This window comes from Pleurodeles waltl, chromosome 5 (genome assembly GCF_031143425.1).
Source record: "Pleurodeles waltl isolate 20211129_DDA chromosome 5, aPleWal1.hap1.20221129, whole genome shotgun sequence".
NCBI classification, from domain to species: domain Eukaryota; kingdom Metazoa; phylum Chordata; class Amphibia; order Caudata; family Salamandridae; genus Pleurodeles; species Pleurodeles waltl.
In genome coordinates, this window is record NC_090444.1 from 1,501,940,589 (window position 1) to 1,501,964,439 (window position 23,851).

A 23,851-nucleotide genomic window follows, 5' to 3' on the forward strand; every position below is an offset into this window, starting at 1 on the left:
AATGCACAAAGTTGCGGAACTACTGGACTGAGTCAGCGTGCTGCGCGAGATTACTGGGTTTCAGACCGAGACCTCAAACACTGCCTTCTAAGCATTCTTCGGACACTCAAAAAGGGAATCAAAATGCAGTATAAGTTTACCCTATTGGGTCTAGTGATGTCTAAACATTGTGTTGCGATACACTGAACCAAGCCTCGTCCTCCCACTTTTAAAAAGTGGAGGGCAGAGCTACATGAGTGAGGGGTAGCTGAGGAGAGAAGACAAACTGGTCCGCACTGCCGAGAACACAGCAAGATCTAGAAATATGGAGTAGTATTGCTGGATGATCTAGAGGCGATGGCGCTGCAGTCAACCTCACTAGCAGGGCACTCGCAAGAAACAATTACAGTGGTATTTCGAGCACTGAAATCATCTTGGCCCCCTGAAGGGGGCATGGTTGAGTAGTGGGAGTCAGAGCCACGTGCTGAAAAACATAATTGGATGTGTATGATAGAGATATGCGTGAGGAGTCATGTGAAGACAAATGGAACATACCCCGCAAATGTTATCCACGCCCACCATTGCTATAACGCTTCCTACAGGCGGCGATCACCTCCCACCCCCACAAGGGCCTAAGAAGATACAAATGAACATGTTTGGTTGGGCTTCGGCTCCCCGGGCATGCATACTGTACACCACCAAATTCTTCCCACGACAGGAATGCAACTATAGATACAGGCAGACACTCTCCTCCCGGATCTCACACACTCCCCCATCCACACATGTGCCGGCAACAGACAGATACACACTGACCGACCGATGCCAATCTGGCCTTTTGAGATTATGATGTTGGCTTTAATACTGTTAACGTCACATGGCCGCACCTATACTTTAAATGAATCCACTAGGTCTGCCGTTTTATATGTGATTTGCTGTATGATCATTTAATAAAGTCAAGTTTGTTTTTTTTGTTTTTTTTTAAAGTCCGAGTTTATGTCCTTCCTGGTTACATTTTAACTTTCCTCCTATTGCCTTCTATTGACTTCACACCCAGGATACAAAATTATTACAATGCAACTCTTATGAATGTTCAGAAACAAATTGAGGTGATCCTGGGAGTGATGTCCATATTAATGCAGCATCAGTAAAATATTTGCCTTCGTTTTGGGAGAACTGCCATCTCTAGCTCGGAAACCGTGAAACAATTACTATATACCCTTAAGTTGGTATCTATAACAAAAAGAGCCACAGGAAAGTGAAACAAGCACTGACAACGCCAATATGTGCAGCATGTATTTTGAGTCCTCTTTAAATCATTAGAAAGCCCAGTATGGTGCAAAAATAATCTATAAATAATAGGTTTAGTCTAAGAACAAAATAACAATGTGTGTGATACACCATTCAGCAACAACATGAGATGATACAAAAATACTCATCTGGCAGGCCTATATTTTAAGAACTGGTACTATTTGGCCAATTGATCTACATTGCATTTTCAGTCGAGGTTAAAACATAAAAAAAGCTTACTGCAGAACAAAAAAAAGAAAAATAGATTACTGTTTTGTGCATACAATGAAATACATGATATAATGTGTGATGACTCAGTATTTTTGTGATGTAAAATATCACGTTATGACCTCCAATGGAGTAAGTACACCATAGCATAAGGAACGATGCACCAAACAGCCAGTAACTTTAGGTGAGAGAGAAAGTAAAATTGGAAACAACAGGTAGCCAGCTGTGCTGTGGAGCTAGACACAATAAGCACTGAGAAAGCCAACAGGTCTGGAGTTGGCTGCCAGTATTTTTGTCAAAGCGTATTTTGTTCAATCGTGGTTTTCGTAAAACGAGTTTGTTTTGTAAACTGCCGGGCCCTTGTCAATCTAAAGCAACAAATAATTGGCTAAATGAAACGAATTGTTTTTTATCTTAAAAATCACATCTTGCTGTCATGGTCCCTGGCAGTGAAGCGAAGTATCTCGTGTGTGGATGTGTTCCATGTGAAAGGGTAACATACCGTCGTTCGCAGTTGAGTTAGCACGGCACATTGTTGCATTATCTCATGGTGTGTGCTGTCGTCGGTGGAAGAAAATGTGAATGACAACAACAAACCAATGGGTGACTAGGACTTGCTGAAATCCCCTACAAGTAAGCATATTATGCATAGTTATCATACAAAGAATTGTAATTAAAAAAAAAATTGGAATAACGCCTAACAATGCCTCCTCTAGGTAGAAAACATTCGAAAGTTAAACGTCGAATGAAGTTCTCTATCAAACCAGAAGATGGCAGTTGACACTACTACATGGGAGTTAGATACACACGCTACAAATAGTGGGTTTCCGTAGTAAAGAAAGTAAACGAGTCATGGGTATGTGTCCAGAGGAGTAGCTTGGACAGTAAGGTTTGGGGGTAACTTCAGATTTCCCGACAATCACGCTGGCATATACTGTTAAAATAAAATACATGGCAGGCGAGGAAAATAAGATGGTCTTAAGAGGCAGTGGAAAGGTAGAGGACTGCGGATTGGGAGAACCAAATTAGGGAAACAAAATATTTTGCATTATAATCAACATTTTAGGGATTTCAAAACATAGATGAGAGAAAGTGTGGGTGTGTTTTTGTTAGTGTGTGCATACAAAAATTCCTCGTGAAATCAGACAGAAACTTGACCATGCCTGACTAAAAACACCTGTACCCAACTATTCAGCAGGAAATACCTTCATTAGTTCATTAGTGAGGTGTAACATCCCAAACACCCCCACTGAAGCTGCGCCCCTGTAAACGTGTCTTAAGGAAAAGGGATGAATAAATTAATAATATACACTTTTATTGAAGAAGACGACGCAACTGGTTTTATCGATACTGCAAGAACTAGTATTCCGTGGATGCTTTCAAGCAGTGGGTGGTGAGATACGGGTGCGGACTAACACTATGTTTAAGTTTAAGTGAAAGGGGGGAGAGAAGAAAAGACTCGCCCTCTATACAAGGTGATGCATTTTACCAGACCAAGGCGAGTAACACTGATGTTTGAAATATATTTAGATACACATTTTGGGGGCTCAAAAAGATTATTGGTGATATGCACAATAAAACGGACTAGGAGTTAAAAAAAAAATGGTTTAAAAAGTCTAAGTGTACTTGAAAGGACACCAAGACTTTTGTCTTATTAAAAGGAGGCTACAGGGCGGGAAGGCAAGACCTGGATTTAGCGAATATGCGCAAAGCGAGTTCTTCAACCATCTAAAAAGCCGAACAGGCACTATATGAGTATCTGAATATCTCTGTCTCTCGCCTCAGCGAGACTGGAATGGATTACACAGACCTCATGCCAAAGGCGAGGAACGAAATTAGGTGGGAAGATAAAAATATACTGCGGGAACTAGGTAATGGGGAAAATAGAGATCAGTAAAACTAATCGTGTATCTTTATGGTTCGTGTGAGTGGAGAAAGTAACAGACAGGAGAAAGAAAACGAAAAAAAGTTCTACAAGAATTTGAAAAAAAAATGTGCCAAGAAACTGATTTTAAATTCAGCGCGATGACGAAGGGACTAGAACAACAACATGGGCTTGTGGGGATGCAGACACATCGGCAACAAGTCGCGCCTGACGGGGAGTGTTCGAGGGTTTCATGGGTGTGCCAGCAGATGAGAGGCATAGCTGCCAAGGGTTCAGTATGGATATGAATGAGATGTCTATGCTTGCAGTGTACCTGTGTATGTGTACGTCGTGCGTGGCAATCTGAGTGACAGCACAAGACTTCAAGCAAGAAACTATAGAAATTAATTGTGCCGTTTTTTCTTTGGATTTGGGGACATATAGCACTGCGTTTACAATGACAGCAGGAAAACTTTTAATACCAGAATTCAATGGTCTGCTTTTATATACAGGATTAATAAGAGGCAAGCCTGAAGCAACAATGCTGTGCTAAACATTATAAAATGCACAAGTAAGCAGTTACTCCTTGTGAGTGGTTCTCCTCAGTCAGTAGCGGCTTTTAACTTAAGCAGCAGGGAGGTTTATAAGATGAACGACTAAGGAAACATTGCACAACAAAAGGAAACGCTTGCAAGGGTCAGACACCCACCGATGAGTTACAAAAAAAAAACGTACCTGAACACTAATAGGTCACAACTGCCACCATTACTGGGAAGAAGAGAACACATGCATCCATCAGAGAGCAAGCAGACAATCAGTGCTACTGGGTGATCACACTGACTAGTCGTGGGAAGGGGAGTCTGGGAGTTTATACATCGTGTTTCTTTTTTTTTTTTTTTTTAATTTAAATTCAATGCCAAATACATGACCAAGACGTCGCGGCGTTTCCACTACTGCTTAGTAACAGTCTTATTGCAGTACAACGGCCAGTGTGTCTCCGGTCTTAGGGTAACTCACGCAGGGGCCTTGAAAGGGTGACTACATCGATCGGTAGCTTAGGCCCCCTCTATTGTCCAAATGAGGTAGCACTTCCCCTCAGTGGAAGCAGTGTCGGGAACCCACGTCTTGGGTGAAAAGGCTGCGCACTGCACGTGACATGACGTTACCCTCGGGTGGAAACCAATTATATTGATGAGAGACTATAGTCTAGGCGTAGCTAGCCAAGTCCTCCTCGAGGGCCAACAAAAAACACTACTGCAAAGAGGAGAGCTCCACTGTAACTAGGATGGCAATTCTCATGTACGAGACATCCCAAACTACACTTCTTTCTTTTACCGATTATGGGTACAGATGCCCGGTCATCATTAGAATGTTGGCACTTAAGTAACATAAGGTTTAGTTTAATTGCGTGACAATCTCGCGTGTTTGCGGTAATGTACAGATATTGTTCAAATCCGTTAGTATGACGCGTAATGCGTGGCACTTGGCAGGGCAGCCTATATTACGGACCAAGTCACTGTTGTGAACAGCTTGCAGGCAAGCAAGTCAAAATGCAGAGAAAGGCAAAACTAAAAAAGTCCTTTATGCGGGGGGAGACCCACCATCATTACGAGATGCAACGTGGATCCGCTGGGCTGGCCATGCCTCGGAAGCTGCAGAAGTTACACACGTTAGAAATCCAAGCAGCGACCCCGTGTTACCCGAAGTAATAGGGGTGGGCGGGCCCCTAGGAAGCGATGATAGTTTAGGTTTGCAAGTGTATTCTCTCGTGGCGTCCCGAAGCGGAAATAGGATGGTTCATCGGGGCAGAGAGGAGGATGCCAGCGCATAATCCATGGATGACAAGAGGAGAACACCAGTGAATAATTAGTTCACGAGGACACCACGGCACATTCATGGCAGACGAGAGACCCGTTAGACAAGTGAACGATTTGTGGGGTAAGAGAAGAAAAAGCAAGTATATGGTCGACTGCTAAAATGAGAAAAAGGGCGCTTTCTCAGGACTAAAAGCTGAAATACCCGTGCATGGTTCATTGCAAAAAAAGAAAAGAACGCGATTTCATAATTCATGCCGAAAAGGATAACAATGCCAGTGGACGGTTCGTGGTGGGAACGTTCAGAGGGAATGTGGCCATGACGTAGCAATGGCGAAAAGAGGAGAAAGCCAGTGCATGATTGTTTTCTACATACACGTGGTTCAATAAGGATAAGAAGGTAACTACTGCATGGTGGAAGAATAGCAAAATATAGCTCACGTAGATGAAGGGAGAATGTCCGTGCATGGAGGATGAGAGAACGCTGGTCCATGGCTACGACCTTGAAAGGAGAATACCGGTGTATGGTTCATTCCAGACGAGACGAGGGTGCCAGTTAATTATGAACTGTCACTTCAAGCTCAACTGTTCGTACAGGAACAGGGCTAAGGACTTTGTTTAAGGCTAATCCCCATTTGAAGCGACCGAGTGAAAAAATAAACACTGAAATGTGGCCCAGTACATATCAGTGGCTGAGATGACGTCAAACATTCCACCCTTCATTTTTTCCGCAGTGATAGCCCCAGCTGTGACCGATATATTCAGAGGTGCCACAGAATTTTAGCTGTACCTCACAAAATATGCCGAATCAGACTGAAACCAGTATGGGTTTGTTTTTTCTTCCATTATTATTATTGTATTTTATTCCATATTTTCTGCCCTGCCAGCTCTTAGTGGAGGAAGGCCTAGGATGATTTGCATATGGTTTCTCTCTGTCTGGAGTGGCATACTGAGCAAAGAAACTATGGACTGGAATGTTGCCCAGAATAATTACCAGTGGATGAGAATAATTCAAGTACTACTGTTTTTTTCAGTGCACGGTTCATGGCAAGTGAGAGGGGGATGCCGCTGCGCTGAAAAAATGGAAGGAATTTAACCATGGGCAGGGGCATTCAGAGAAGGAGGGGACAAGGTTCATTTATAGCACCAATACAGTAATAGTGTCTTGGAAAAGAAGAGGATGAGTGGAAGTTTAGTGCAACCAAAGTCACTGCTGACTTTCATGAGGGGGACAGAGTGAACCAGGAGAAAATGTTTGTGAAAATGAAGCAACTTCCAGTATATGAAAGACAGGAGAACAGACCGGACCCCACGAAAGAGAGAGAGAAAAAAATAATATGTGTATATTCAACCTGCAACCTAGTTCACAAGTTAGAAATCCATCATCTCAGAAGAGAAAACACACACCAAAGAACCCCAATTGCTTTTCATCACTAAGGGAATTTTAGGGAAGCAAAAAGGTCTAGACATAAATGATAACCAAAATATTTTAAGAAAGAAAACGGCAAACTTACTTTCAACTAAAGGCTCTAAATAATGAGCCAGTTTTATTCAAAATGTGCAAATACCACGTAAACTGAAAACGTTCATTTATTTCCATATTGTTTTTCTTTATTTCAGAGTTCAAAACCATTTTTTTAAAACAGATTTTATTGATTTTCAACAAATACATGCAACATGTCAGGAGGCACACCAATATGAACTCAAACGTAGACCAGCCATCTTGCGTGCAAGCACATCGTCCATCCTTTAGTCCTTGCACGACCATGGATTTACAAGGAATGGAATGATATGGCGGATTAGGCTGATCAGCTGAAAAACAACTCTTGGTGGCTATTTTTATTGGAAACAGTATAACATTAGCGTAGCTCTCTCCACCATACCCACCCCCACCCTTCTCTGCTCCACGCGCTATGATACGGTTTAGTGTTAGGCATCAACCCAATGAAAAGCAAGAGAGGACACCGCTAGTGGGGTGTATCTGGGAACTCACATGTCTAGTTGAGGTTGTCTAAGTGACCCCTGGGGTGATGCTGGTGCCACTCTAACCAGGGATGCCCAGCGAGCAACCCCGCTGGAATTACTATAGCTTAATTTAAGGGGGTTGAAAGTCCGCATTCTCTAAGGCATGCACTAGGGTTGCCCAGGCCCCCAACACCTCCACAAAGCCTTGTCCACACCTGGTCTCACGAAGTTTCCCGATCTCTTCCAGTTTAACCCACTTCAGCAACTCATGTTTCCAGGCCAGCAAGGTAGTGCCTCTCATCACTTTGCAATTTCTAGCGATTTCTCTTTTGGATAGCAAAAGTGTCAGGTCTTGGAATTGGTTGGATATTTTCAGTTTGGCATGTGGGGGTACCAACCAAGCAAACAATGTCCGGGCGTGTAGGGAACGTCTCGGTCCAGCACCTCAGTTAAAGTGCTAGCTACAGCTGTCCAATATGTTATTAGGGAAGGACAGCTCCAGAACATGTGGAAGAACTCTGCTGTATCTGCATCGCATCTCAGGCATTTTGCTTCCACTAACCCAAAATGACAGGAGAGTTTCCCAGGCATTAAATACGCCCTCTGCAGCCCAAAAAAATGTAGTACGTTTAAATCTGGCATTCCATGAAACTTTGGGGGTGTGCGCTAGAATAGCCTCCCAAGCATCGGCAGTGAAAGGTAATTCCAGATCCTCCTCCCATTTCAGGCAGAGAGTTACCCGGAGCAAGATAATATCCGATTTAATTCTGCAATAAAGACAGGTCACCTCTTTATAGGTGCATGTTGCGCTTAAAAGATATTGGGATGTCGCTGACTTACATGTCTTGGTCGGGCCTTGCTTCCAATACTTCAGCACCGCTCTGGTGAAGGACCTATAAAGGAGAAAATGGCCAAGGCGTAGGGTGTGGCTAGCTCAGAAGTCTTCAAAGGGCAGAAAAGCGTTGGCCTCAGAGGGTTCCCATAGTAGAGGTCTGTGCTTCAACCAAGGGTGAGAGTCCCCCCCAGCTCCAGCTAAGGGGCAAGTCAATTAGGATGCGAATCAGAATTTCTGGAGCATAAGGTATTGGGCATCTTGATCTGCAGAGATGTCGTAGTCAACTGCAAGTTGCGAGGAGCTGGAGTTGTAGGGGAGGGGGAGTCGAAGCAGCAGTCTGCTCAAAGAGGAGAGATCTGGGGTGAGAGGAAAGATCTCTTGCCCGGGCATCGTCTGGTTCGCTTCAAAAAGCCAGGGCACTTGTATGAAATAAGATAAGAGTCTGTGCAGTTAGGTTCTTGGTCTTCGGAGAATCAATATATAATCCAAACAGAGTTAAAGTTCAGTGTTTTTATTCTTGTGCGAGGTTTTCATACATGTTCATCACATCAGAAAGATTCCATATGTGGTCATCACAACAACATCCAACAGCCAACACGTGTTTCGTCTCCGAGAAATTAATCTCATTGACTTCCTCAGGGCAAAGTATAAGTAAGGTGTTAACATGAATAAATGGCTTATCCTAATCAAGTAAAACTCTTCAAGATAATGTACGATCAATAGAGAAAGAGTAGTGGGAATCACATGACAGGGGCAAAGCACTATTATCCCCGAGTCTTCGTGAGGGAGTACTCCTAAGTCAGCACGTATGGATCCAAAATCTTTTACGGTGCGATTTATAAACAAAACAGTTCTTTTGGATAAATTCTTGTGTCTGGGATGCTGGGTCTTGCTCCCCGATAATTAAGCTGGCGTGTATGTGGAGAAAAAGGACGTGTAAGCCCTCCGTCTCATCTAAAGGTATAAGGTATAGAAGAGACACAGAGTAAGATCTCAGGAGTGTGTGTGAAACTCCTCGGCATGACGAGATCTCTCAATGACATTTAAAAAGTCTTTCTGTGACGAAGACAGGCAGCTGTTCTCTCCTATATATGGTATCTTTTAACCATTATAATTACTCCAATTAATTTAAGAATTCTCTACTGTTCATTAAAAAAAATAGCAAAGCAAATAAATATAATATTTAGAATATAAAAATGAGTATTGATTTTTGTTACTAAAGCTCAATACAAGTCTTTTTTCATTCTGCTTGGTTTAATAGACTTGACTGTCTATTAAACCTATCATACTTCACAATTCCATCTTTCCAGGATCTAGAATTGACATTTTAACCCCAATACCAGTTTCTGAAATGTGGCAATATATTGTATTAGCATTTCAAATATTTATTAGAAATATGAGTACATTTTACTGGCAAATATCTTACACTTTATTAGGAGCAGGTGGAAGCTGCAGCTCTTCCACACTGTCTTGCTGAGTTGGAGACAGCAGGCAGGGGCTCCCACTCTGCCTCGGAGCACCTAGCCAGGGCGCTCCGGCAAATCCTGATGCTGCTTTCATGCTGCCAGCAGCATGGGTGCAGCTTCGGGATTGGCCGCAGGGCGGGCTGGGAGCCTGTGCCTGCTGTGAGGACTGAGGAGCAGCATGGCGGAGCCAGCGAGGAAGGTGAGTTTTGGGTGGGGATGGGCGGGACGTTTGTGCCACCCAGCCCTCCCCCCGTCCACCCCCTGAGCTGAAACTGGCAGGTACTCTTCTTTATCAGATCTATCCCAGTCAAATTCAAATTGGAACCACTGTAAATTAAAAACTGGGCAAGGTCAAAGGGAAGGTATATTTTTCTTTTGTCTTAGGCTGGTGATGGACAGAGATAGATTCCATAAATCCTTCGCCACTTTAACATTTTCTGGAGTTGGCTTTCCAAGATTGTGTCATTTTCATACGTCATATTTGTTGTTTGCAGTTTCAAGTTTTTGTTGAGCATTGCACGTTTTTGTCTCTGAAGTGCTAAATATAGCTCGTAATTGTTTTTATTACAAAATGTCCTGTTACTTTTAATCATGTCTGATTCAAGATTTGTTCTTATGAGCATGTGTCTTTCCTAGTAGTGTTATCCAACGCTTTTTCTAGTCTTATTTTCGTGGTTTAAAATGTGATGACATTTCATCATAACCATCCCCACCACTCCCTGTCCCCTTTAATAGATTAAAGTGTGGTAGGATGGAACAAACCTTTCGGCAATGCTAAGAGATCTGTATTTCAAGGGTGTACATAATAAACTTATTTGTTTAAAGTAAAAAAAAAAAATAAAAAAAAAAGCACGTCATGCCGAGGAGTTTCACACGCACTCCTGAGACCTTACTCTGTGTCTCTTCTATACCTTATACCTTTAGATGAGACAGAGGGCTTACACATCCTTTTTCTCCACATACACGCCAGCTTAATTATCGGGGAGCAAGACACAGCGTCCCCAACACAAGGATTTACCCAAAAGAACTGTTTTGTTTATAGATCTCATCGTAAAAGATTTTGGGTCCATACGTGCTGACTTATGAGTACTCCCTCACGAAGACTCGGGGATAATAGTGTTTTGCCCCCGTCACGTGATTCCCACTACTCTTTCTCTATTGATCGTACATTATCTTGAAGAGTTTTACTTGATTAGGATAAGCCATTTATTCATGTTAACACCTTACTTATACTTTGCCCTGAGGAAGTCAATGAGATTAATTTCTTGGAGACAAAACAAGTGTTGGCTGTTGGATGTTTTGTTGTGATGACCACATATGGAATCTTTCTGATGTGATGAACATGTATGAAAACCTCGCACAAGAATAAAGACACTGAACTTTAACTCTGTTTGGATTATATATTGATTCTCCGAAGACCAAGAACCTAACTGCACAGACTCTTGTCTTATTTCATACCAGTGCCCTGGCTTTTTGAATCAGTTTGGTTTTTCCTATTGGAGAAACACTGGGGGTGCTGGGAGGACCCTCCGTTCAGGAGCACCGTATTTACTATCTATTGTTAAAGAAATGTTTTGGTGATATTCTGTTAGCGCCTATCCCTATAATTTCCCCCCTTTACTTCACAACTTTATCGTCTGGTTTGCTATCCGCTGCCCCAGCCATTGAAGCTGGCCCGCCAGATAATTGGACTCAAAAACAGGAATGGCCAGCCCCCCATACATGATGAAGCGCTGATGGGTGGCCACAGCCACTCTACAGCAACTTGAGCCCCAGAGGAATCTAATAAGTAGGGAGTCCAATCCCAGAAAGATCTTTCTGGGTATCCATAAGAGGAGAGTGACAAAAAAATAGAGCAAGCAGGGCAAGGCTATAATTTTTAGTAGTGCACCTCATGCTGCCACAAATAAAGGCAGAGAGCTCCAGAATGACATGCTGCCGCAGAGTCTCTGGACCGCCTGTGCCATGTTTCCTTCCGAGAGGTCCCAAGAGGCATGGGAGACATGCACTCCTAGGTAAGGGAGGTGGTTCGGTTCCTATTGGAGGTCTTCGATATCTCTCTACAGGCCTACTGGCAGCTATGGGGAAGAGGCTAGATTTTTGCCAGTTCACTCGGAGACCCGAGATGGTGCCAAAGCGGTCCAGCATCTCTCTCGCGCCGAATAGTGCTCCTTTTGTGTTCTCCATGAAAACAAAGATCGCCAGCATATAATGCTATGCAATGTTTCTGCCCTGCTGCTTATAGGCCTCTGTAAGGTTCTCCGGTGTGGGCCCGACAAGCGAGAGCCTCAATTGCGAGGGCAAAAAGTAGAGGTGGGAGTGGGCAGCCCTGTTGGGTTCCCCGTGCTATCTTAATGCTCTCAGAAATGGCTCCACCTGTCCGGATCTTTGCTTGTGGCACCATGTAGAGCAATTGGGTTCAAGCCACAAAGCTCTCGCTCACCCCTAATTTGCATAGCACCTCGTATAGATATGGCATTCTAAGCTATCAAAAGCCTTTTCAAAGTCAACAACAAAGATTGCTGTTTTTTACCTAGGATCAACAAGAGTATGCGGATATTAAGAGCCTTATTGCAGCCTGGTATGAATCCTGTTAGTCCCGGTGGACCAAGGAGGGCATATGCAGCAATAGCCGAGTGGCCAATATTCTACTGAGTATTTTATAATCCAAGCTCAGGAGGCATGTCCGTTGCTTGTTTCCCGGGCTTCAAGAGGGGCCTCCAGGGTGAATCTAGGCAGGACCCCGTATTCCTTAGCTGCCTTATACATCCAGACCAGATATGGGCCCAGCTCTTCTATGTAGGTCAAGTAGAATTCTGCGGGGAGGCCATCCAAAGCCAGGAGTCTTTTTCTGCCCCATGCCTCGAATGGCCGCTGGAATCTCCGGCAAAGTAATATCTTTCCCGGTAGTCTCAGAATCTTGGAGTGAGAGGGACCGTAGGTCTATCTGCTCCAAAGAAGTTTGGATCGCCATGACCCCTAGGCCAACTTTACTTTGTTAGAAGTCAGCACAGTGTCTTTAAAATTCATGATTGCTATCAGCCCGCCGGCATGAGATGCGGCCCAAGGGCATGTGCAGCTCCATGATCACTGAGCCTCTTCTGGCTGGGTTTGCTAGCCACGCCAGGAGAGCGCCTGTGCAGTTGCCCTCAGCATGGGCACGAGCCATGTATGTCTTATGGTCATAGCAGCGTAACCTCTCGATCTCCTCTGCTACATTCTCCTTGGCCTCCAGTAGCTCAGCCTGAATATTTGGCTCATCTGGGCGACACCTCTCAAGAGTTCTCAGTGCTGTTTCTGCCTGTGTGATGTCAATTAGAAGCGTCCGTCGGACCCCTACAGCAGCAGAGATGCAGCGCACCGAAGCACTGCTTTGAGAGCCTCACACTTTGTCAACAAGTCCATTGACTTCTCAATTCTCTGCAAAATACAGCTATATAGAGCGGTGCCAATGGAGTCACAGAAGACCTGGTCCTCTAACAGTTCCAGCCTCAGCTTCCATGTGGGGGCAGGGTGGGCAGAGTCGATTCCATTTAAGGCACAGAAGTAAAAGGTTGTGGCCAGATATGGTTCTGGTTAAGTACTCCGACACCAGTACTGACTCATGTACATCCAGATGAGGGCTCCCTTCGTATAGGCAGAGTATGTGGTGTAATGAATCTGGCCCCTCCATCTGCGCTTCAGCACAAGATACCCCCCCCCCCCCTCGCATCTAGGTGGGTCTCCTGGAGAAGGCCTATATGGACTGGACACCTACTGAGAAGCAAGAACACTTTATGATGCTTAGTCAACAAATTCATCCCCCCAATATTCCATGTGAGAAGTTTATACTCTATATGGTTAACCATGGGGTATAATCTAATTCAAGGGGAAAAGGCTTAATCGGTGGCATGTTTGTCATGGGCGGAGTTCCTCACCCCCCCCCCCCCAGGTTGGGCATAGCTTGTGGTAAAAGAGGCCCAGAGCAGAGCAATCCCAACTTCAACAAACACAGTAACTTTCAAACTCCCATTCCCCAGGACAAGTAGTGTAATCCCACTCATCCAAACTGCTGAACACCCAACAAACCTACATCCTTGTACGAATAGATTTTCAAACAGTCCATAGGGAAGGGGTGTCATTTCAGTCAGTTGGCGTTCCTTCCCCCCCACTATGAAGCCCCCATTTAATCTATGGGTTCAGATCTCAATGCAATAGGGCTGCTTAGTAGTTCTAAAACATTCAAGTGAGCAACTATAATCTCCTATGCTGTAGTGGAGTTGCTGAGCGCCATTCATGTGGTGAAGGAAAGCTGTCCTGTGGTTCAAAGGAGCTCATCCGCCATCCTTGGGTTTATTGACAGACAAGTATTCACATGAAGTCTCAGAGTCAGTAGAGCACAAAATTGTTGAGGGGGGGCTGTGTCCGGCGAGGTGGTGGGACTAATGTCATCTCTTGTCAGTGCTGCAATAGATTCCAGTACCCGTTTCCTCTCCCTCCGCTCTTAAGCATCCAATGGGACTCCCTGTCGAGACCGCTTAGCTGGTTGTTTCTGCTTGTGACGTCGCAGCGGGCGTCTCACACCTGGCCGCTCAGACCTGCCTGTGGATGGGCTTCCAGACAGTCCCACACTTCACGGGGGTAAGAAAGAACTGTACTCCTTGTGGTGTAACCACCTGTAGTTTTGCTGAGAATAACATCACATATTGCAGGCCCTGAGCTCGTAGCCATTTCTTAGCCTCTACAAATGATGTGCAGCACTTCTGAATGTCTTTGGTGAAGTCAGGAAAAATCATGACTTTACAGTTATTGACTTGACTATCTCCTCTTTGCCTGGCTTATGCAAAAATGTGGTTGTGGTCTCCATAGTATAGAAGGCTGGCAACCTCTGGACGCAGAGGGGCACCTGGTGAGCCCTCTCAAGGGTGTAAAAGGAGGAAAGTCCAGTGGGGGCCACCATCTCTTAACCAGTTCTCCAAAAATGTCAGCATCCACAAGCCCACAATGCCCTCCGGGATCCCAATAACTCTGATACTGTTTCATCTGGACCGGTTTTCACTATCCTCCACCCTGGCTTCTAGCGTGTGGACCTTAGCCTCCATGGTAGAGAGCTGTGTCTGGATTCTCAATATGTCCGGAGATATACCAGCTCCCAGTCTCTGTTTTAGTGACTCTTTCCCCCAGTCACCTGTGGTCGCCTCTGAGCAGGCCAAGATCTGCTCCCATAGCATCTATTTTAGTCTCAAGGGCCTCACATGTGGATGTGATGGCCTGCATAATGTCTTGAAGAGTGGGTCCCGCTTCCAGCGAGGGCGATGAGCCACCCCCGCCGCTGCGACTCTCCCTCCATTTTCACTAAGACAACACTTTAAAGTTTGGCAATTGGACCCCTTTATGTTGCCACCTTCCCTATCTGAAGCACAGAGGGGTTCATTAGCAAAGCCAAATGATGTAGAAGGAGGGCACTGCGGCACAGTGGCGTGAGTGTGCGGTTATATATCTGTGCTGAGAGAGTGTTCGCTAGAGGCACGCAGACTCAGTGCATAGGGTGTGGTAGGGTCCAGCAATGTGGCTGAGTGTCTGGCAGGCCTGGGGTCATCTGGGATCAGTGTGCAGAGAGGACAGGGGGGTGAAGCTACCCCACAGGGCATTCCGGTAGATGTCCCTTTCTCCTGCTTCCACTCAAAGTCTCCTACCATGTGCGTTCCTACTAAAGCCTGCAGTTGAACTTTGTCATGCACTGTTTTCTTCTAGACCCTGACCTCACTGCCTGTTACAGTCTGCTCAGCACAGGAGGTTCTCCCTGCTCGGCCCAGGTGTTCGGTGGATGGCAGGTGCCCACCTTGCACAGTGCCCAGCACAGTGCCCCAAGTACCTTTAAGACCTGTCCAGAGCTCGCCGGGTTCCTCTCTCCCCTCTGATTGGTCTACCCAAGACTAGTCAGGCTGCTATCCCCCAGCTACAACGGGACTCCCATATGGCCACTGTACACAGAGAAAAGGGTAGGCCTCAGTAATAAAGCGGGTAAGCAGGTAGCGCTGGGGCCCCCTATGGTCCATGTTCCAGGTAGGGGGTGCCCACTCCGGGGAGGTAACAGGGCTGTTCGGTCTCCCCCACCGCCTCCACTGAGTCTCCTACCACATGCCTGCAGGTACAATGCACCACTTACTTCATTCGGTATGTCTGTGGGCCCCTGTGACTTCTCCAGGTGTAGCAATGTAAAAGAGCTGGCCCACGCTGCTTAGGTATTCAGGAGAAATTCGGCTGCTGTGTTGTCCAGTTCTCCGGTCTGGGCCCCAGAGCCAGTAGGGTCCACCCTTCGGTGTTCAGGCTGCACCCAGCTCATGCGGCCCTCTGTCCTCCCGGGCCCACCAGGGGCCACCCGGCTGCCCTATTTAGCTATGAAGGGCTCCCAAGTTCACATCTGCGTGAGGCGCAGGTTCCTCCCGTTTTCCATGTAGATCGCCCAGGGGCTGACGCCACTCTGACTCAGGATCCACCTCCAGGGCAGCCACTTTGTGGATTGCTCAGGGTCCTCCAGCCCAGATGGTAGTCATCCAACATTACTCCAGGGGCGGCGGGGGGGGAGGGGGCGGGGAGTTGGGTAGGTTAACCTTGAGCACTGCTCACATTCAGCCTGAAAGATAGCTGGCTCCAGGTGTTGCTCCTCCCAGGCCCCTCCCCTCGGGGCAGCCAGCACAGCAAAGGTCCCCTCCGGAGCCACACCGAGTGTCAGCAGGTATTCAGACGCGCAGCCGACCATAGATGCCATTTTGTACGAAGGAGCAGACGACTTAGGGGGAGGCGCTCGGTCTCGTTCCACTGTGTAGGATGTGGTATGGAGCACTCGGATCCGCTCAATCCGCTGCAGATCGAGTGCCCCGTGGTTGAGAGTAGTTTCATGGTTGGTTACGGTCCCCAGGATGAAGGATGGCAGTCGATGAGAGATCGGCAGGAAATAGCTCAAGGAACAATATCTGTACGAAGTGGCATCCTGCCACCCCCCCCCCCAAATTCTTTTTTTTTTTTTTATATAGATTGTTCAATACTGAATGATTGACAGAGAACCATCCAACATAAAAAAAAATGTCACATATCATATATATATATATCTACACATACACACAAACACACACCATTCATACTTCACACGTTACTATAACTGTGCTGTGGAGTGCCAAACCGGCATCGCACAGCACAGTCAAACATCAATAAACAAAAAATATTCACAGGTGATATCAGGAAAAATAATTCACACTAATTATCCTAAATCATGGACAAATAATTTAACTTATTTCTCACGATGAAGCAAAACGACACAATGCATACAAACAGAACAATACTTATAATCATCTGCTATGTTCATAACCGAAACTGTTGCAGTACAAACCGTAGGGGCTTTTGTGTAAGTGCCGACGCAGGTTCCGGAGGCAAGCGGCCAGACGACCACGCACCTTCCATACAAATGAACAACACAAAGATAAAATCCAAACAGAAAGAAGAAAGAAGGATTTGCGTCCCACCAATTCTAATGCTTAGCGCTGATCACAACGTCATTAACCAACTGGGCGCAGGCACGTAGCAAAGGAAGCTAAACCCTTCTTCCCTTCTTTTCTTGCTAAGAAGTAGTGCCCGTACAGGCAAGTTTTGCTTGATATAATTGCGGGCGTTCTGACTGATATAAAGAACCACAGGTCAAAGAGGGCAGTCTAAGTAAGTATATTTGTCCCTCTGACGTGAAATCAAATCCAGCAAACGCTCACGCCGCCATCAAAAAAGCTTGATTTACCAAAATGGTGCCTGTGTCCTACAGGCTGAGCAATAAATATGGCTAAACTCTACAATTATTTTCTGCCTGGCTTTTATAACAAAACCACTGTTGCCGCCTAGATATGGAAAAGTTATACCATCAGACAAGAAGGCCACCCTATCAAAATACGCCCATATTGCTGAGGATATGTATGCATTTATTTTTAAATAACATCCTCTGCATGCTGAAAAACCCAATACATTTTATGGTACGATTTAATACAGGTGAGTATGCTAAACTGTTATATGCCATAGCAACCTCAAACAAGACTTCTTAACAATTGCTAAGAATAATAGGTGGTGTATTGTACACACCACATACAGAAATAGTAATTCACCAACGTGGGAGACACATAGGTCCTCATTATAACAATGGTGGCAAAAAACGCCTACCGTCACGGTAACGGCCGCCAAGATACCATCACCGCGGCTATCATCTGTCCGCAATATTATGATCACTGCTGGACGTCCGCCACAAGAAGGGCGGAAATCCGGCACTGATAATGCTGGCGGATGGTGGTAAGCTGGCGCTGCTACCACCAGCACCGCCACGCCAGTTGAATGCCACCAGGCGTATCATGACGTGTGATACGACCTGGCGGTGTTCTGCTAGTGGGGTGTGCTGGCGGTAGCAGCGCCCCCTCCCGTTCCCTGCCGGAAGACCTCCTTGACCAAGGTAAGTCGGGCTTCCGACAGGGGAGGTGGGCGGGAGGGTGGGGGTGTTGTGTGTGTGTGTGTGTCTGAGTGTGTGCATGAATGTCTGGGTGCGTGTGTGAATGCGTCTGTGTGTGATGTGTTGTTTGCGTGGTTGTATGCGTGAGTGAATGCATGTAAGAACAGTGAAGTAAATGTGTGTCTGCATGTCAGTGTGATCGTTGAAAGAATGTGTGTGAGCATGTCTGGAAGTATGCGTGTATGAATGCATGTATGCCAGTGTGTGTATGAATGCATGTATGCCAGTGTGTGTATGAATGCATGTATGCCAGTGTGAGTGATTGGGTGTATGCATGGTGCGTGTCTGCAGGTGTATGCGTGTATGGGGGGTGGTAGAGGAGTGTAAGGATCAGACGGGGTGTGTGTGTGTGTGTGTGTGAGGATTGGAGGGGTATGGGGGAGTTGGATGGAGGGGGAGTGAGGGGTTGTCAGGTGTGTTTTGTGGGGTTGTGGGAGCTGCCTACCGTTGACAGGGAAGGAAATCCCCGTCACCGGTAGGAAATACCGCCAAGGTTTTTGTGGTATTGGTAACGCCACTAAACCCATGACAGTAGGCAGGCTCATAATGCCACCAGCAGTACTATGCCGGCCGCTGGGCTGGAGATTGACATCTCCGGCCCGGCGGCTGATACCGCCATGGCGGTATGAGTGGAGAAGTGGCGGGTTGGCTGCAGCCAACCGGCTATTCTCATAATGTGGCGGTATGTATCGCCAGCCTGTTGGGGGTACTACCACCACATTTCCACTCACCACTGGGGTCATAATGACTCCATAGTGTATAACAGAAGCAAAAGACTGGTAATTTCACGCTTAATACTTTTTCTTTTGTTGGAAAGTTCCACAGGTGCCACAGAAAAAAAGCATGTGCTTCAACATGATATTCGACTGGAATCAAAATGATAAATAAGGTCTGGGGAGCTTTACAAAGGCAACTCACGTTCTGACATGCTGTTTCTTACTAGGCTGCTGGATTGGTCGAAGGGCTTATACAAATGTATTAATATCCAAGAATTTTTAAGCCTTGAGAGATTCACATTTTAGTGTCACCGTTTGAAAATTGATTTTTAAGTGGGTGAAACGTTGGCAATAAACTAAGCTTGCAGTGTAGGGGAGACTATTTGTGCTACAGCACTATAGAGCACATACCCTTGTATTTCGTCGAAGTAGGACCCTCGCACCTCCGCAAACATCTATGAGAAGGAGTTGATTAATGAACTGTATGAGAAGCGACTTAAAATCATCCTGCAATCTCACTGTATCCAAAAGATGCTTCTTTCTGATTAAGCGAACCAGGTAATTGTGCGAAGGTAATTAGTGTTTGAGGAAGAGCTGGCAAAGCTTGGCTACAATTTTGAAAGAACGTGACAGTGCATGGGGAAACGTACAACGGATACAGCACTCCCACCAAACGTTCTGAATCTCGTATAAACATGTGCCTGTGATAAACGTAGTAAAGACATTACTTTTTACAGTTCTCATCTGCTTGGAATAAACACATACTATACAAGGTGTTGTGAAAAGGGGTGCGAAACATACTTGAGTCGTACTGGCCACTTTTATATTGATCTGGAGCGAAGAGTAAAATCCATAAAATTCATAATTTTTTTAGAATGAACACAAATATTCAAATAACCTCCAATACATATGTTATAAGTAAATTTGACTCAGAGGATGTCCCGAAAACTGAGTGGATTTTGCTCATTCGTGGATTGTAGAGTCTATCCTAAAGTGAATCCCAATAGTAGCCGAGAGGAGGGATACGCATGCGTCCCTCTGCAATGCTTCCTTCCGCATCCCCAGGGCCGAACACACGGGCGATCACTGTGACCTCAAAAGGTCCTTGCGTCAGCCCCATATAAATCTATAACCGGCTCCGCATTTCTGTCAATACAATTTATTTTCAAACGCCCCTCGAATCAGTTAATTAATCGCCACAGATACAAACAGCAGCGTAAGATGAGTACCCCAGCGGAGCAGAAAGACCGAAAGTGAGGTTACAGTAAAACACAAGCGACAGCAGTGCGCCGCTTAACGCACAGGGAAGGAAGGCCACCGACGCACACACTTACCAGCAACTGGTTTTCTGTAAGAATCAGCTCCGTTAAACTCTCACACTCTCCGATTGCGTCGGTCAACTGCATGAGCCGATTCTGATCCACCTTTAAGATTGACAGCTTCCTTAACTTTCCTGTGGAAAGAACATCAGTCAGCTGTTCCAATAAACCAATATTCTAGTACAGCATTGGGTATAAAGTGCCATAATCCGTCATTCTGTTTCTGCATACCTAGGCCTAAAATGTAAAGGGGCGTGGAAGAGGTCATGGCTGCGGACAGAATAACTGCCAAATTTAAAACTAACAAGAATAACCTAAGTAAGAGGAAAGCTAGTCTTAAAACAAACACAAGGGGAAGTACACAGAAGTGTCAAGAGAGGACAAAAACGATATTTTGCTACAAGTTTCAAATGCATATAAATATATAGAAATTCACTAAAAAAGGTTAAAGTAACGTTATAGTTTGGTCCTTAACTATGGACCAGGGTTCTACAAAGCGGCTGTTAAATCATCACTGTGACATTTCGTTAGGCATTTCAGAAGCCCGGAGAAGCTCTAGGTCTCCTGGTGTCCCTGCAGCATTATTTAGGGTTGTCTGCCTCCTTTTCACACAAAACGTGTTCTGAATGTTTAGGCGCAGCCCGTGACTAATGTCACTTTCAGCTGAAGAAAACATAACTCTATCCTTGGAAAGGAATGGAGAATCCAAAGTTGTGGGGTTAGAATAGCAGTGCCACGCTGCTTTTCCCCTTCTTTCCTCAACACAGAAAAAAAGGAGGCAAAAAAATGGAAGAAATGTTGATTCGGACATTTCTCCATAAGTATTGCACCACTCTCTTACACCTACTTAAAAAAGGTGTCAATGTAGTTACTGCCTTTGCAATACTGGATCTCATTACAGCCTGGGATGCAGCTATTTACACTTACCAACCTTACACTTAGGAATGTGGAAACAATTTTCAACTGGTGGGGTTTCCTACAAAAGGTGGCAAAGGCATTTAATTCTGTCTGAAGGCCCATAGGGTTCTCAAAATTAATAAAGTGTCATCCGCAAACATTAGGATAGGTACACATACTCCTGCAATCCTGTGTGCATTATGTTTACATTTGGTTAACCAATTGACTGCCCCAATAATGTAAAGGATAAAGAGTGTAGGAGTAAGTACGCAACCCTGTTTTACTCCTTGAGTAATTAGGATTCTGTCCGTAAGGTCTCCTCCCATATTCCACCTCACTCTTACATAGGTATTGGTATGGAGTATTCTTAGAATCCAGAGCAAATCGCCTGGTAGCTCATCCGAAGCATAAAACCCTCCAGAGATTCTCCCTCGGCACCAGGTCGAATGATGATCTAAGGTCTATAAAAGCTTCATATAAATAATATACACACACATATGTGTGTGTGTGTATATATACATATATTCAAATATATATATTTGCTTTTAAAATAATGAATTCCTCATACATCCTACTATGAACTAACATCTGGCAAGGTTGGGAGGGCGCACATGAATCTACAGCACCACAAGCAAGACATCAACTATTACAGTCAGTAACATTTTCCGTTTGTAGCATGTGCTACTGTAAATCAAATGCTCTGCATAGACTGAGAAACAGTGCCCTTGTCCCTAAATCTGTGGTTTGCAACCTACTGCAGAAGGCACTTCTTGGCGGGCCTGAAAGTGCACACAATAGTGCTTGGCAAATGTGTGAATGTTGGACCATGTTGCAGATTTACAAATGTCAGTAATTCAGAGTTTACCAAGAAAATCCACAGGGAGCTGTGAAGTTATTTTAGTAGCTTTTATGGGCATTCTATTTTAGCCATAGGCCTGCAGCTTTTACCCTTTAGCCTAATAACAATTTGTTTTATTTTCTGAGCAGAAGCTCTCTTCTGTGGTGATGTTTCATTTTCCTTTATCTCATACAGATTTAGCACAGAAACTGTTTTCATTCCTTTTACTTGGACATTCTAGTTCTGTGCTTTCCTCAAGGCTGTCTCCAATATGTTGTCAGTACAAAGTGGACACCTCAGTCTTTGTCACTTCATGAGAAACATACTTGTTCCTACGTCAGGGCAGGTTTCTCATAACACCAGCTGTTTTATTCTAAAACATCCCTCTGCCCCTATACATTAGAGGTAGAGTTCCAGCCAGAAAATTGCCACTGCATGCAGTTGCTTCACTGCAGCTGTCTGGTGAGACTTGGCGTTGTTCCATTTAATTGAGAGAGGACTCTCAGAAGACCAACAGCCCTCTTCACTACTATCATATTCAGGTGTGAGGGATGGTGTCTTACTAGGGAACCTGAAGGGCAGAGTAGGGCTAACACTGCTGTGCTCTAGTAGTACCTTAGTGCACAGGTAGGAATACTGACACTTAGCACTCTGACAATATGATGGGACTTTTCTTGTGTTTCACTTTCCTTGTAACCACATTGCTATTATTCTGTTTTATCATCCTAATCGTTGCAGTACATGCTATTTTATCTAGAGCGCAGTTGATTCAATAAAATATATTAAACCGATTTCTGTTTCTGTTTGTCTTTGCATGTGTGTGTGATGAATGTAACAGAACAGGATGAGATCTGTTGCACCACGATTTCCCTGAGAAATCAGAATGTTATTCTCACAGCTGCCAAAAATCACCACCACTTTCAGGTGCTGGTGGGGTACTGCTAGCTGGCACGCGGTGTGGTATTACACTCAGTTCACTACAGCCTAGTGGTGCTGCTTCCCGAATCCAGCAGATCTCATTCAGTATAATGAGAGCCAACAAGATCAGGGGATCCTTTGTGAGAGTAGAATGTGCTCTGGACACAGCGCTAAGTGTACGTATAGCTTTGGCATAACAGAAGTGGATGTAGTTAACTGTATGTCTCGCAGTGCCAGATTTGGAAACTGACTTCCTCAAGTGAGGCTTATCAAAAACTACAAGGAGGTACTTAGTTTTTCTAATAGCCTTAGTCAATGTAATACATAAGAGCTCTTTTAACAAAGTGTGTAAAGCCCTTTCTGCAACCGCTTGTGCTTTAAAGGTTCCTGTGAGGGGCTAAGCAATGTATTTACCTTAAAGTTAGCTGCAGTAAGGTCAATATATTGCCCAGCCCCTGACAGTGCTTCAAAAAGCAATTGTTTTGCTTGAGTTTTATTTTTCTTTTAACAAAGTAGTGGATCAAATTTCCATGGGTAGAACAAAAGCAAATGAATTATGCCCAGTTCTCTTTCCACGTTAGAATTTTGTGCATCCTGACCTAGAATCAGGGTAGTTGATACAGGACTGGTTGGAGGGATATCTTGGGAGTCAGTTGTCAGATTCACAGTGATGAAAACTAATCTAGAACTCTTAACCAGTAATATAGGTATACACACAACAGATTTTTTCATAAGACGTATCTTACTCCAGTTGTGTTTAAAAAATATTTATGCTGCTGATCTGATAGTTGTCCCAGATACGGTTCTGGGAACACGGATTTCCTTCTATGATTTGGATGAATGCCTTAGTAGACGTGTTATGGAGCAGGGATTTTCACTCAGTTGCGAGATGCAGTTGAAAAGATTCAAGCATTGTGTGTTAAGCCTATAGCCAAGACCTTAAAGAGATAAAATGGGACATACAAGTGTGATACTGTCATTGTTATTGGTAGGAGGAGGAATTGCAGCACACTGGATGCAGAAATAGGGTTCCTCTTTTGAAAAAAGGTGACATGATTTACAGGAGTGGATATTAGCAGAAGAATTTCTTGTGGCAAGAGAAATGATGATTCAAAACGTGACTGAAAACATAAGAGATTGGAGAGGTACAAAAGGGAGGTTGTTGGGTAATGGGAAGTAGATGCTGTCTCCTCAAAGTGACTGA

The 23,851-nt window shown here is 44.8% G+C and overlaps 1 protein-coding gene across 1 annotated transcript in view; it reads right to left on the bottom strand.

Moving 5' to 3' along the window:
• LRRC1 (leucine rich repeat containing 1) overlaps positions 1-23,851 on the bottom strand; it is a 361,772-nt gene that overhangs the window by 43,968 nt on the left and 293,953 nt on the right. Inside the window, exon 9 of the mRNA XM_069235791.1 lies at positions 20,010-20,128. Within this exon, the coding sequence (XP_069091892.1) occupies positions 20,010-20,128 (119 nt within the window). The remainder of the gene's footprint in view (positions 1-20,009; positions 20,129-23,851) is intronic.